We start from the raw sequence: 16,170 nt of genomic DNA, 5'->3' as shown, positions 1-16,170 counted from the left end.
GAAGTCGGACGCGTTCTGACTCGCGTTCCCTGCAAACCGGCCTGCTTCGCCGCTCTCTCCGAGAACTGCTCTCATAATATTTACCCTGCTCCTCGTTGCACAACAAGGCTCCAATCGCACTTGTTGAGACAAGACCCACTGGTGCGCTTGGCAGCTGGCGGGTTTTGTTTAATGTTCCCGTTTACATCCGGGTTTCCTTTCCGCCGGCTTCTAAAAACAAGGCAGGAGGAGCGGGGGCAAACGGCAGAAGGGGCTGTTTCACCGGCACGAGCTCGCGCGGAAGGAGTCGCACCGGTYGGACACGTTTCCCCTACTGACGCCCAGAAAATCAGCGCGGGCWGTGCTGCGGTTTCGCCGCGGGTCTCGAAGCGAGGAGCAGCGAATTGCCGCGGGGTTTGGAGAAGCAGATCTCCCGTGCTTTTATTTCTCCGTAGGGATGCTAAGGAGACCGAGGGAAGACCAGTGGCCAGGTCAGAAGGTGGCTGCTTTGGTGGGACTTGGAGACAGGCTCGGTTCTCCGCTCTGCTGCGGACATATCGCATGAGCCCAGGTCAGGTCTCCTGGGGTAAGAGCTGGCAAGCCGTCTCCACCGTTAGATGTCCCATCCTTGGATGCRTGCAGTGGAGACCAAGGGCCCCGTCCCACCTCGCCCGCCAGGAGAAATGACACCTAAACGCGCAAAYGGGCCAGGGGMGACCTGGCGGTGGGACGGGAACCCRGCCTCCAGCCTGCAGATCTCCCGGGCCACCGCTGCGGGCCCCGGAAAGGCATCGGAGCAGGGATCTTCGCCGCCTGGACGCAGCACACTTACTTCATGATGACGATGTAGATGGCGTACATCAGCACTAAGACTAAGGACTCCCACCTGCAAGCCAAAGCGACACAAGTCAGAGGGGGGGGGGACGCAGAGACGTCGCTGCCCGAATCCAGCCCTTCCCCGCTCCCGGCGTGCCGCAACCTCGCGGGCGGGCTCGACCCTCTCTGCCTGCCCTAACGCGTCTCCGGGAGAGGGCACGGGTGAAGAAACGGTTGGCCGTGGCAAGCGCTGCGGAAATCCCCCGTTCGGAGGCTGCGGCGCGCTAAGACGCTTGGCTCGTTGCCTTTCTAAGACGGCTTTTCTCTGAGATGCTGCACGAACCCTGCCCATATCTCATCCCCCGCTTCTGGCACTTCGGCACCCAGCTTCCTCGTCGATGCGTCTTAGTAGAAGGGCACGGTCAAGCTCAATTGGGCCTCGGTGCGATTTTATTTAAGACCAAAACCAAAGAAAAACAAGCCATTGCAAAACTCGGTGCTTTAGAAATCCTTCCGTGAAATTAAACAGCAATCCCCCAGCGAGAACAAGTTTAAGAAAACATGCACCGCAAAAAGCCTGACTCCCCCTAGTGCTTGCAATCCAAATAATCCTGGCTGTGAGCGAAATCAAAGCTACCACCCGGCACTCTCCGAGCCCGGAGATGCCCTCAAAACAAAGGACGAAAGCAAAACAGTGGAAAGCACGTTCATTTTTAAAAGTCTTTGGAGCCTTCCTAGCCTGCCATAGCAACTGTGGTATATGTAGGGACGTTTGCAAATGTATAAGATATTTGTGTATATATATATTTATATGTGTAGTGGTCRCTCTCTCTTTAGCTTTCTCCCCCTCCACCCAGTTTTTTGCAGCTCTTGTGTCACGATCAGAACAAAACGCCAAGAAAAGGCACTCACCGCCGGATATACTCACCAAGAAACCTTTTCGTCATAAATAAACTGCGGAGGCAAGGTTTAAAAAGAGGCACGTTAGAAACGAAGCACGGTGGTGGRGTGGAAGAGCCGCCGAGCCGAGCGGGGCACGGAGCAGCCACCCTCCTGCCTTGCCCTCCCATCCAGCCCGGGGCCCCGGCCAGCTCGCGGGCTGTCCCCCCTCCAAACCACCCGCGCGAGGGCCCCGGGCGACACCACCCCAGCCGAATACACCCGCTGCTACCGCCGTTTCCGCCCCTCTGGAGCCCAGCGTTTACGCTGCCGTAATAACGCCGGGCAAGGCTCCCTGGTGAGGAACGTGCCCTGCTCCGGCACGCGTGAGATGTTGCGTGCCCGGGAAAAAGTACTGCCGGGCGATGGAAGCGGTCTGCACTTGGTTTTCAGCGTTTGAGGAGGAGCACTGSAGGCCAACTCTTGCCGGTGGCCGGTAGATGGCTGTCCTGTTTCACAGCTGGGTGCTTCCCATGTTCTCGGCCACTGGCAGCGGATGCTGGGAGCAGAGCGGAGCGCCAGGGTCGAGAGGGCTGCTGCGCCCGGGCATCCCTTGCAGAGCGGGGCACTCATCTCAGCACGGCTCTCAGCCCGTGCCGCGGGACTTTGCCGCGGCGCGTCGGCCCGACGGCTGGAGAGCTGGCCCTGCTGCCCCTTGGCCTCAGCCCACGAGCAGCACGGCCATGTCCCTTCCCCGAGCACCGAACCGCCGCTTTTGGGCTACGGGACAGCTGCGAATGAGGCTCCCCCAGCACGCAGCTGGGAAACTGGATGCCGAGCTGTGACCAGCGCGTCCCCTGGAAGAGAAGAGGGCCAACGCTTCATCGTGGCCAAGCTGTACATGGGGGCCAACATTGTGGCCAAGCTGTAGATGGGGGCCAATGCTTCACTATGGCCGAGCTGCAGATGGGGGCCAACGCTTCACCATGGCCGAGCTGCAGATGGGGGCCAACACTTCATCACGGCCAAGCTGCAGATGGGGGCCAACCGCTTCACCATGGCCGAGCTGCAGATGGGGGCCAATGCTTCATCGTGGCCAAGCTGCAGATAGGGGCCAACGCTTCATCGTGGCCAAGCTGCAGATGGGGGCCAATGCTTCACTGTGGCAGAGCTGCAAATGGGGTCCAACAGTTCATTGTGGCCAAGCAGTAGCTAGATGGGGGCCAACAGTTCATTGTGGCCCAGCTGTAGATGGGGGCCAATGCTGCATCAGAGCCGAGCTGCAGATGGGGGCCAATGCTTCATCGTGGCCAAGCTGCAGATGGGGACCGACAGTTCATCATGGCCGAGCGGTAGCTAGATGGGGGCCAACACTTCATCAYGGCCAAGCTGTGCCTCTCTGAGGGGTCTGCGCTAGGATCGCACACACAGCAACCCTACAGCTTCACAGCCTGGAAAGCCACTGCCCAGCTTTCAACTTTTATGAGGAGGTTACTTTCCGTTTAGTCCTTCTAAAGCATCTGCATGTGCTTTGAGCTTGGTGCTGCATGAAGAGATGTAAACGCCGTATTTGCATTAGGAAAGCACCTCCATGGAAGCAGCTCCAGAGAAAACCAAGGGAAAGGAAATGACCTTCTGAAAGCACAACGAAATACTTCCCTTAAGCTATACAGCCTGTAAATAGCAACTCCTGTTTGGTAGCAAGCACCAAACTGTGGTTATATCTGTTACAGGTAGAAAACACGACTGCAGAACATTATGCATGTTATAAGTTACGGCTCCCACTCACCATGATTTCATCTGACAATGGCTATTTTGGGCTACAATGGGTTGGCGTGATAGGACACGAAAACATGTGCAGTGACCTTTGTGATTAGAAATAGCACCAATCCCATTTTCTTCACTAATGACTTTGACCATGTCCCTCCAAGGTAAGAAACACCAGGATTTTTTCCTTTCAAGGGTAATAAGAAATAACAGTTTTGACAAGCTTTAACGGATGACAAGGCAGCTTTGTGATATTATTTTAAGGGCAAAAAAATTATAAGGCCAAATCAAGGTGAGGTAAATGTGATAAGCGGAGTTTATCTGCTTATAATCTGTGTGATTCAGGGTTCACTCATTCTTATCACCTCGCCTGGAGCACCAAACAGGTGAGTTTACTGCTCTGCTATTTACTGTGACAGCACTGCAATTCCTTTGCTAGTGCAAATGGAAGGAGACAAAGCCACATTGATTTACACAGCAGAATATCAAGGTTTTTTGAAGTTGCTGAATCCATAACCTTAAAATACTCAACATTGGAAGGAGTGTATTTCCTCACAGGCATATTTATGAGTAGGCAAGACACCAGTGGCGTGCAACTCATCCTGGTGCACCACAATCTGCTGTTTAAAATAACAGGCGAGGAACCTTCTGCAAGTAACACCACCCTTCAAGGCAGAGGATCATATTTTGACTGCAGGCAAGTCTCAATGCCTTGACCTTGAAAATTATTCCTATACAGTAAAGTGTTCAAGCTCCTAAAATTGAAGACCTACAGAAGTCTGACAAACTTGATGCAAAGAATATATCTATGTATTTATGGATTTTGCTGAACAAGAATGGACTAGACCTTGTTTTCAACTGTCCTGCTCAGCTGGGTCCTGCGTGTGCCTAGATATTGCTTAATACACCTATATGCCAGTGTAACAATTGCGACGTGGGGCTTTTTAGGTCTAACGCAGGACAATTTGTGGGTTTTTTTTTTTTCATGTAATGATCAAGAAGCTCTTCATATCTCCCAGGAAAATGGCTAAAGGAGTCTTTGATGGCTGATAGGATAAGAACAAAGAAGTTTATACGGCTGATGAGCCTACACCTATAATTGGTCAAGCTCCCTCTTATCTTTCATTAAACAAGCTATCTTTTGTGGCAATGTGAAATAACCAGCCATTCCAGCCTCACCGAACATCTTCTGAAAGCAAGAGAGCAAGTGCTTCCCTTCGGATCACAGAGCAGCCACAGAAGTGGACGGTGTCTCTAGAGCTGTTTGTCAGGGATGTGCAGCTGATATCAGCCGAGACGTGCACAGTCTCGGTCCCCATCTCCTAAGCATCTCCTTCATGTGCGGAGAGTATTCTGGACTCCTCTCAGAGAAATCCTTGCTGACTTATATTGTATCTGCAAGAGGGAGACTGCCCTGGAAGGGAGCCGTGCCCTGGGAGAAGGGGTGTGGGACAGGGAAGTCCTGGCCTTTCTGCAGCCACCTGGCTTCTGGCACTTGCTTTTTATTCCCAGGAGGATGTTAGGTCTTCTGTGGTTTTCTCTCTTCAGATTTTCGCTGAAAGAATCGATAGTATGTGACTTAAAGGTCTCTGCACACGTCAAAATCTGACACCAAAGCAACAAAACAGAAAGCCAAGTCCTGCTGCAGCTCATGCCAGCTCTTAACGATACAGCTTATTCCTGTCCCAGCTGAAGGGCCACTTTCCTCTCACTCACTTCCACAGAGCGGACAAACCAGACCGTTTCCCTCGCCGTCCCCTGAGTGCTATTTTGGAGGGCTGGCAGCCCTGGGGAGACCATGCGCGAATCGTGCTGCCTTCTGCATGGACCATGGGGGGTTGTCCAAATGGAGACACTGGGTGCCAAAAAGCCAGTATTTGAATAATAATGTGCTACCACCTCAACTTGATTCTGCCCTGAAAGGACACGAAGCATCTGAGTCGCTGTGAAGCCACAGGTCCCTCGATGACTGACGGGGAGGGGAGAAATTTCCTAAACTGAAGCAGCGTTTAGACTCCGAAAGGGGAAATCCTCATCTGTGATTAACAGGGGATCTCCGTTGCATTCAAAAGGGTTAGTACACCACCCTGGAGCTGAACCCTGCACCATTTCATCCACTTTCCCTTCCTCCTGTCTGGCTGTTTCTCTTTACGGACGTTTAAAAGATGTTTGCAATGATTTCTGTGGAGTAACACTGAACAGCAGTAAGGTCATGCCACATCTCCCACACCACAGTTAGCCATTTAATGCTGTAACAGCAGAACAAGAGCTCTGGTAACACCTCCAAGCCGTGGCTAACGCCTAGAGTCGTGCAGTCCTTCCCCGGCGGCATTTCGGACCCTGAACCTCACTGGTGGTAAGATCAGCAGAAGAGTGGGCGCAGATCTGGAGAGAAGCTAAGCCAAAAAAATAACAGTATCCTGGTATTATGGGCTGCAGTCCCAAAGGAAAAGGCCTGCTGCAGTTCTGTAACCACAAAGAAGAGCTTACACAGAAATAAAGTACAGGAGAGCAGAGGTTTCTTTAGGATAACGGAGATGTCGATTCAATGAGCGCTATGAATTGGAGTTACACACGGTATGTAACTAGGAATTTCAGGGATGCATTGGACAAAAGAAGATGAGAACGACTCTCAGCATACCAAAGCAGCTGACTACACAAGGATGAACTGGCCATGAAAAATGCTGCCTTGCTTGAAGAATTGAAAAACCAATGACAAGGTCAACAAACGATCCTTAATTTGTCTGCCACCAGGCAATAAATGAAACACCCAATCCAGAAAACAAGAGGTTAAATGCCAGGCAGCTGCCCATATCTGTGCTTCCCTTGGAGTAAACTAAGAGAATGACTGCTAGTTTGAATACGTGTCTTTATGCTCATACAGTGCAATTTATTACAGTTAGTAGGAGTGGCTGAGTTTATTGCTTAGGAACACACTTTTTGGTATGATGTTACTGTCGAGCTGTCAAAACAAAAAAAGAATTTTTTGGTTCGCAGCTCTTTGCTAATAATTATGTAGCTTTTATTCTAGCAGCAGCATCGATGCATGAATTAGAATGAAGACAAGTTATTTTTCATAAGATGCTAAAAGGCTGACCTTGCAAGGTGGGAAATAAAAGTACAAACAAGTTGAGGCAAACCCTCGGAGATTTCAGAGATAGGCATCTGTACCTACAGAATATGCACGTGGCATACAGGCACTTGCAGAGTGAAGGCAAAACAAAACACAGTGTTGAAATTGCGACGAATAAAAATAGCACCAACTTTAGAAATGCAAGTGTTCATCTTCTGACTATAAAGTTCCCTTCTTCTTGCTTACAAACGAAAGTTAACCCCACAAAATCACTCTTCTTCTTCTGGGGAATCTAGGGTCTTCATGTCCAAGGAAAAAAATCATGCAAAGCAGTACCTGCTATCAGAAAATTCAGTTTTTGCATTTCCTGACTTTGTTTTGTATTGGTTGCGAAGGTCATGCTAAGCTGATGGCAGTGTCTTAAGCACTCGTACTAACATTTCTTCACTGTATGACCTGATTTTGAGAGATTCAGAGTACTTATGGAGCTTGCTGAAAGCTGGATTAAGAGCAGCACTGAGAATTACCGAAACTGTAACCTTCATTAGATGATTTGCTGATGGTGTGCACTGAATAAGACCTGTGCACGCAAATATGTGTGGACATATCTAACACGCTGTAACGTTTTGTGATTGTTGAGGATCTCTTTCCTCTGGGCACAAATGATGCCTCCTTATTGGTAGGTAGGACTTTTCTGGGAAGCAGAGCCAGTAGAAAACAGGAAGGGTTGCTGCGTGGAGAAGACAGAACCACATGTCCACGTCGGAGCTGGAAGCGGGGCCGTTGCATGGGGTTTCGCTCTGTACCCCGTCCCTGCCCCGTGACTGCTCCAGGCTCTCAGGACCTTCCTCCATCACTTGTCCTTGGGTCAAACTCTTTGACAGAACCAGGGAGATTGCAAATATGTTCTTCCCTAAGCAGAAAAGTCACATGTCTCCTGGAGCTAGGACCTTAGCCACCAGATTACGGTTTCTTAACAGACCCCCTTCAGCGGCTGCAGCAGACACACGAGCTCCCACGGAGGAATAACATGCACAGTAACCTTCAAAAACTTACCACAATGAGTGCAACAACGGACAGTGTATAGTAGATTGAATCTCTCAAGAGACTCCATGACGACAGTGCAACGACCTGGGGAAACAGGCAAAGAAAGCAAGTCAGGACGTGTGCGACCGCCACGTTAACAGTGTGTGTCAGAGTGAAGCCCGTCATTTTGGGTGTAAGCTGGCCCCAGGCGGGCTAGGACACGATGAGGAGGTCAAAGCAGGGGAGCGCACTGGCTTTCTGAGGCTGCTTGAAGGAAAGGCGCTAGAGAGGTGGAGGATGATGGCCAAATCTGAAAAGCAAAAGGTATAAGGTCACGGGCAGCACTTTCCACGCTAAGTCACAGACCTCTGGCCTTCAGCGCACCTACAGAGTCCAAAGGCTTTGGGGGTATCAAAGGGATTTGTTAACAGCTAATGGCGGGTGGAAATGGCCTCAACGTTTTGACTAGGGGAAGTCATGAGGCAGCAGGAGAGGGAAGACGAGTGAAAACGAAGAACGGCTCTTCTCAAGCACGTGCTTCTTTCATACACTTTGAGAAGCGTCGTGTGAGCAGCTCAGCGCTGCACAGGCTCACCTCTGAAGGCAAGAAGCCGACAGCTCGGGTACTTAAGCGAAAAGCAGCGTTAGGCATGTGGGAAGGACGAGAGCCCTGCTTTATTCCCTTCTGCTTTACAGAAAGTACCTTCCACCCTGTGACTGTGCAAGGAGCCCAGACCCGAGCTTTCCAAGAGCTCTGGGAGGAGGACAGGCTTTAGCACAGTCATCAGGTGAACAGAGAAGCTCATATAATGGGACACTTTGGAAAACTCCATCCTTCTTGCCAACCCTTTGCAGACTATCAGAGCATTTCTAATCCTGCAAAGCAAAGTGTGACACTTTTCTCTCTCTCCATTTGGGATCGTTGTTTTGGTTCCAGCAAGGTAAAGATATTTCCCGTGGGTGTAACACCAGAGTAAGGTTGCACGTTTCGGCACCGCAAACCATCAGGAGGTGCTAAGAAGGCATAAGCAGCCCGGTCTGTAAGAGGAGATTGCGCCCATCCGCCCAATGTTCAATAGATGCTCAAAGGGCTCTCTATACGCCAGGAAAACTGGATGCCTAAGAATAAAACCTTCAATATATCATATTTATGTAACATCTCTATATTAACCAACCGCATAGAATTAAAAATTGCTCACAAATTAACACCATATCTAGACTCACTGATTTAGGTAGAGCCCTGCACGGGCAGAAGGGTTTGCTGATGAAGAGCAGTTTGCAGAGTGGCTAATGATACATTAAGAGGGACGATTTACCCGGGAAGTCCACAATGAAGTTGAAGCTAGAAACTTTCTCTTTGTATGAGAAATGAGGCACGCATTTCTAATAGTGATCAAACACCTGGGACCAAGGGAACAGGGGGAATACTCCATCTCTGGATGTCTTCGAATCATGATCTGGCATACTGCAAGGGAAGTAAAGCTACTGGGCTACCGACGGTAACAGGCAGCTGCACAGCTTGTGTTACAGACAAGTTGAGACTAGATGTTTAATGACTTCCTCTGACTTTGAATCTAAGAGAACTGACATTTCTCTGTACAGCCCACAGGGGCCTCAAGTGGATGGAAATTCGTATGTAAAAGGGATTCACAGCCACAAAAAGTGCCCAAACACCAAGTCACTCCTTGACCTCCTTAACTAATAATGCTGGAGAAGATGCAGACAGTCATGTGGCAGTAACATCTTCCACCACCTAAATCGTGATCCATTTTTTCAGCAGTTCCCCACAGCTGATCGGTCTCCTTAAATCTGATTCTCCCTTTCTAGAGTGCATTTTACGCATGGCCTTTGTAAATGCACTTTTCTGCTACATCCACAAGTCATGTTTCTTCGTGACTCCAAACAAACAGAAGCTTTACTTTTATTTTCTGCCATCTGTAAAACTCCCTTCTTATGCAGGAAAATTGAAATATAACACTCAACCTGTATTTACCAAGATTAACCCTTAGAGCACTAGCAACTATGAAGAACATCAGTCAAAGAAAAGCTTTTATGACAATAAATGTTATCATCATTGATACTCAGGCTGCTTTGCAGTACTAAGAAAGCAAGATGTGATCTTAAGGTGTAGCTATTACTATCCAAAAATAAGGTCACTCTACTACACCTTTTCTCACTCTTTCTAATCAAAGAACTCCCTAGAGTTTTAGGGGGAAAAAAAATCCCACAACCATCCTGAACAGTGATTGCTTGCACAACAGTTTTCATTTCCTACTCAAAATTTAGGCAAAACTTGGAACATTCCCTTGGTTTATGTTTTCCCGCATGCATGAGATGGTGCATCAGTTTGATGCATTACAGCTTACCTGTAGTCCAAGAGACCTTGGCTTGAGAAAAAGTGGTGTCAAAGTAATGGAAAGAGAAATCAAGTCTCAAGTATTTATGGATCACAGAAATGTTTTTCAAGGGCCCTGCGGACTATTTGATATCTTTTTCCCCCTGAATTCCCTCCCATACACACACCCGAGCATCCTCCACTAGAGCCTGCAGTAATAAAATATGTTTCGTACGCTAGAGCTCTGTCATCACACTTATTCCCAGCGCTTTCTCTTCCTTCCTTTTGCATTATGTGCTACTCATTTTCCCAGGCCTGGGACTCTTGCCTTGCTCAAGAGAGGAAAACAGCCTGATACGCTGAACAAGAGCACCAGGGATGCAATGGTCCAGCGTGCAGAGGAGCACCATCGGGCACCGCAGCCCCCAGGTGCTGCCCAGCATTGTGGGTCCTCCCCATCATTTGACTGACCAGCCACGAAGGTGTCTGCCATATGACCACGTGCCTGTGCCCCCTGAGAGACCAGCTGCTGGCAACCCTCATATGGGGGGTTTCCAGGAGTTTTAGACGGCTGGACAACGGGCTTGTCCTTGCTGAAACGTTAACTTGGCCCAGGCTGACTCGTTCAGGGAAAGACAACTTGAGCAGCCGAAGTCGCTCTGCAAAACGCTACTCCGACAGCACAGAGCAGCCAGATCACTGCTAGCTTGACCACCAGCAGCACCATGGCTTCACCCACCACACTGGTGGCCCGCTAGCACGGGTTCCTGGCACACTAAAGCTCTGCGTGCATTCAGGCTGGAGGATGAATGCCTAAGTTACTGCTCCAGCAGAGAAATACTTTAAGAGCAAAAAACCCAGGCAATTTATATGCAATAGAGGATAAAATAGGATTGCTGTGCAGTTCATTTCACTCGACACCTTTCACAGCCACAGAAATCGCGAGGAATTGTGGTCATTGTGGGCTGAACGAGACAGGAATTCAGATCTTAGATGAAAAAATGCCAGTGAGTAATTTAACTTCATTAATAGCATTTGAAAGGGCAGATTAAAAACAGTCACATGGTGGTAACATCTTCCGTATGCTAAAACTCCGATTATTTTTTTTTTCCACAGTCCTGGGAAGTCTCCGTAGAACTGTCTCCTCAAATCTCTGTTTCCCATTTCTGGAGTGCGTTTCAAACACTGTGGGTCATAGCCTTCGCAGGTGTAAACCACAGGGAGGCAGCTGAGGGATGGCTAATTTACACTGCTCTGCATCTGGCCCTGCATTTATAAATGTGTTTTCTGGCCACATCCTCCAGTCATGCTTGTGCATGAATTCAGTGAAACAAACAGTAATTTCATTTTCATTTCTACAGTATCTATAAAAAGGTCCTATTTCAGAGCGCTGGCAAAAATAGTTTCTCCTATTTCTCTACTATTAACTCTAACAATTCTGGAATCTTCCTAACTGCTAGGAAAATGAATGCTGTAAAAAGATGCTGACCATTATACTTATATTCTCTAAGGTCTCTTAATGCTATGGCTTTTTTAAGTGGATGTAATTCATGCCCAGTGTAAAGTCTCTCTATGGAACCAGCATCGTGCAAGAAACTCTTATCTAAAATGAGAAACAGACCTTTAAAGTCCTTGAGTCAGATTAGATTTATGCCCTCTGACAATACATTTCAATGCATGTAAGGACAGATGAATGGAGGTGCTTTATGACGGAAATTTCCAAATGTAGAAACCTGCAGTTAGATTCATAATTCTATTTGGAGATCCTTAATTAAATCTCCTATCTTCTATTTAGCGGACTCCTTCATTTTGATTGACTAATTTTTATAAGAGAGTTTATGATATTATATTGGTTTATTCCAGTCTGCTTTTATGATGCTGTACAAAGTCCTATGTGCTCTTCTGAGCACGGATGTTGGTGGGGATTTTATAGCTGTCAACTTAAGCTCTGCATAATAAAAGTCACGACATTTCAAAACAAATAATAAATAAATGAACAGGCGTGCTGGTAACTGTAGCCATTCTATCTAATGAACGCTCTCCTGGGTGTAAGGGGTGTCACCACGCAGCACATCGTACCAGTAAAAACAAGATGTCCTGGTCACTACAAGTCAAGCTGGCATCTTCCCTGTTCTTGAATATTCTGCAATAATCTTGAAGGCGGTCCTCATTTATTTCCAGGGGATTTTCCTCAGACCCCTGAATGACCACATTAAGATCCTGAGGGCTAAACAGAGCTATCCAGCTGTGACGGTGTGCTCCTTTCCCCCCGATGTGCTCTCTCCCCCTCAACCTGGCCTCCCTGTAAACAGCACGTAGGCAGGGGCTAATTGAGCCTGCACCAACTAAGACCTGTCTAGCATGCAAATACGACTGTGAGTCAATCATCTCCCCCCCAGAAATAGGGGGCAGCCCAGAGCCCATGGAGCTCTCCTGCACGGCAGTGGGCTGCACTGCAGAACCTCCTCTTGAGCAGGGACACCTCTCAAGGTTATTCCTCGAGGTTGAGAGATTCCTTACCCGCCCCAGATCCTCCGTAAGTGATTAACTGCATGCTGAACTTTTGCAAACTTTGCGAAACTTTGCTGAGTTATAGCTCTGATTAATTGTGCGCATAATCCCTTAGACACAAACCGTTGACCAAGTCTGAGACTAGGATCAGATCCAGCCGCACCTAGGCTCCTCTCCGAAGGAGTTTAGAAAGCAAGGGGATCCAGTCTGAACCTCGTGACTCAACAGGAGGGTCTCCTTCACACACACTCCTTTAGACATGAACCATCAACCAAGTCTGGGACTAAGACTGGATCCAGCCGTACCTAGGCTCCTCTCAGGAGTTTAGAAAGCAAGAGGGTCCTTTCTGAACCTCGTGACTCAATGGGAGGGCCTCTGTTGCACGTGCATCTGACCCTGTCCTTCATGCAGTAAATAACTGAGTGAACCTTGCCAATCGAACCTCGTTAAATCATTCTTATTTATGACTGAACTTTGTTAAGTCGCTGTCTTACTGCAATAAACATAGTGGTGCTTCTCTCTTACGAGTGAAGTGCATCACTCCTCTGCGACACCAGCAGGGATGTAGTCTACAAAATTCACAGACCAAGACACCGTGGGAATCACAGAGACTCTTGCTTTGATTTCAGATTGCATTGAGGGGAACATGCTCATGGTACAAGTTGCTCACATTTCGCACAGATCCTAACGGGTCTCCCTGATGCAGCAAGTATGGGGCAAATCCATCTCAGTTCTCCCTGCTAGAGGAGTGAATCTCTGAAGAGTTCCTGTGGGGAACGTAAACAGATGCTAATTCTTAAAGGGGTGGGACAAACAGCCTAACAAAGACATCTTCCTGCCCCTTCAAGATAGGAAAGCTCCATTTTTGGTTCTCAGTTGGGGATATGCAGTGCAACTGTAGCATCCATCAGGGTTCACTGCCAGGCAAGCCCTCGCTGCGGACACCCTCCGTGAACAGCCTGCACGCTACCTGGGCAGAGCAAGACTGAACGGCCCGGGAAGACAGTCGCAGTAGCAATGTATATGACATAGAAGGAGAATATAAGAAAAATCCCAAATAAACCACATGCTGAGAAACTGTTTTTTTTTTTCTTCCTTTTACCTTCAATACAGTCATTTAACTGACATCTTTAAACCATTTGATCACTGGGAAGAACAAGCTGTCTAGGAAAGCCATGTATGTAAGGTAGCCACGCACTCAGGGTAAAAGGAGTTAATTAGTACTGAAGCAAACGGCAGCACTTTCAGCCTACTGATAAGAGTCGTGTTGTCTCGTTATAGCTGTCAAGATCTTGAAGGCACGAGTCGTGCTGTTATAGTCTTGCAGCAACCAGGGACTGCAAGTAAATCTTAGCACCCTGGAACCCTCTTAAATCACAGTTTGGTGACTGAGGCAGAAAGGAAATCAGAGGAGCAACCAGCTTGGGTAAAAATACGATCAAATTTGGGTTTTACATCAGCAGAACTGTAACCCAGTGGACACCTGGTCCTTTGGGGCATAAAGGGGCAGCTGTAAAAACACTGACTGTGAGGTTACGTGTTTCTTCCAGCCAAAGGAAGTATCTGAAATTCAAATCCCCAGCAAGTGCCAGTTAGTCCTCCCTTGACTGCTACTGCATCTGGGATCTCCAGAGCTGGAAGGAAAAGCTCTTTAGCTGAGGCTTTAAATGAGAGCAATCCTTTACAAGTCAGGCACAAAGAAGGACCTATAACGACGCATGCTCACCCCCATGCCCTGGTATCATCCCTATGTATAAAACACGTCTCACGTTAGAAACAATGAAGTCACCCATTGCTCATTGGTAAAGTCTCGCCCTGCAAACTCTTCTTTATAACACGCTGCTCAGAATATTCCCCTTTTTGAAGGACTGGGGAAGGGCAGAGAAACCCAGGTTTCAYCAGTTCTAGCTTGATTTCAGCAGTTCTTAACTCCTGAATCTGCAGCCCCAAGCTGTGCACACAACCTCCGGCAGGTAGTGCACACATCAAGATAAGCAACCAGGGAGAAAATACCTGAAAAATCAAATGTGGGATGCTCTTGGTACCTGCGTTAACTCAGGGTGCCCCCAAAGACCTCAGTGGCAATATGTCCCATGCATCATCCTAGGGTTTCACCATTCATGCTCTATAAGATTGACCCTTCTCCCCTGCTCTTCCAAATTACTTCTTTCCCGCTAGACAGTGCAGAAGCTCTTCTCCCAGTTTTTCCCATCAAGAAGAGACCTGGCGACAGAGGCTATCCAGATGGTTGTTTTAAAGCCTGCTCTACCCATCAGCTGGGAAGTGTGTGTGACGCAGAACATGGCAGCTGCTGTCTTGCCATTTGAGCAGGTCCAAGGTTAAGGAACCATAAAGAGTGTGTGAAGGCAGAGAGCATTCAAGCATGCTCTTGAGAAAGCTTCACTCAGGCACTAGACGTCACCTGCAGCAAGGCAAGGTACATGTGGTACTTGGAGAGGACCAAGCTCTGGACACAAGAAGCAGTTACTGACAACGCTGCTGCTAGACCCAAATTGTGTTGATCTTGCAAACCTTACACAGCAGCATAGAAAGGGAAGAACAAAGACTGTGGATTGCCTGTAAAAGCAACTGGCCTGACTGGAGTGGCTGAAAGCAGCTCAGATATTGCTCCTAACTTCCATTTTGAGCTAATGCAGCTCAAGACAATTACCAGAGAACTGAGAGCAAGCCTTGCTCCTTCCTCACCCCCACCTCCATGCATTGAGGGTGGATCGGGAAGGGCCAGGGAGAGCAGGCATTATGAGAGGTGCATCCCAGAGGACTGCTCTAACTAGCTGCTGGAGCAGGCAGAGCATGCCCTGGCACACGAGGTGGGTCTGTGGTGGGAGGGCATGTTTCTGATGTCACCTATCGTGTCATACGCAGAGGAGACGGGCCCTGTATACAGCCAACCCCACTGAATGCAACAAAGCCCAACTGAGCTGCTGACTGCTAACTAACGCACAAGGTTGTCCAGATGGGTATGCGCTGTTGGATATTTGCTCTGCTCTGCTTTCCAGAGGTAGCATGTCAAACATTATCCAAGCGTATCCAAGCTCTTTATGGATCTTTTACACTCCAGGGCATTTACTCTTCTTGTTGCCCTTTTTTTCCTTGGCATTTTTGGGCTGTATGATCAGCTATAAACACTGCCTGGAAATGCTGAGCTTTGGAAGCAAGCCTTCTAATCTTGTTTCTCTGTCACCCTCTGGCACGGAGAGTCTAGATTTTCACGTATTAACAGCTAATACTTAATTTGTTAATGTAGAGAGACAGGAATTCTTGGGCGAGGGTGTCAAAAGATTAAAGACAATCCCTGCAGTGATTAGCTGTAAGACTCTAGAGAGAGCAATGGAGATGCACTGATCRTGAACGTTGAATGCTCATACCCCCCGCTCCACCACATGGTGCCTCACAGCTGGGAATACATCCTTCCCYGCTGACTCTCACATGCTGTTGTTGACTCCTCGGATGCAGTTTAGTCCGTCTTGACAAAGAGATCGCCATTCAGCAAGATGCATTCTTGGGGAAAGACGAGCATCTCTGATAAGCTGTAAAGGGAAATACTAGCATATCTCTACTTCATTGGACATAGTTTTAATACAAGTGTATGTCCTACTGCAGGCTAATCCATTTATTTTTCCAAGATCCACAGAAAGTTACCACAAGTGAATGTCCCTTAGTGACTGGCCATAGCCACTATTTGGGTAGTGACTGGCAGCTCTGAGATGCCAGGGTGTTACTCTCGGTTTCAGTCAAATTAATCACTGTTCCAGAATTTTAC

The 16,170-nt window shown here is 48.2% G+C and overlaps 1 protein-coding gene across 5 annotated transcripts in view; it reads right to left on the bottom strand.

The window, feature by feature from the left end:
• The window catches only part of SLC24A3 (solute carrier family 24 member 3), a 220,803-nt gene that overhangs the window by 24,283 nt on the left and 180,350 nt on the right, over positions 1-16,170 (bottom strand). For all 5 annotated transcript variants that reach the window (XM_026060212.1, XM_026060213.1, XM_026060214.1 and 2 more), the window contains 3 exons: positions 7,571-7,645; positions 1,724-1,749; positions 812-865 (listed from right to left, as the gene is read on the bottom strand). In XM_026060212.1, coding sequence (XP_025915997.1) covers positions 812-865; positions 1,724-1,749; positions 7,571-7,645 — 155 coding nt within the window. The remainder of the gene's footprint in view (positions 1-811; positions 866-1,723; positions 1,750-7,570; positions 7,646-16,170) is intronic.

The sequence above is a fragment of the Apteryx rowi genome, unplaced genomic scaffold (genome assembly GCF_003343035.1).
Source record: "Apteryx rowi isolate R43461 unplaced genomic scaffold, aptRow1 scaffold_167, whole genome shotgun sequence".
NCBI lineage: Eukaryota > Metazoa > Chordata > Aves > Apterygiformes > Apterygidae > Apteryx > Apteryx rowi.
The sequence above is the reverse complement of the archived record's forward strand: the minus strand, read 5'-3'. Positions and strand labels throughout refer to the sequence as shown.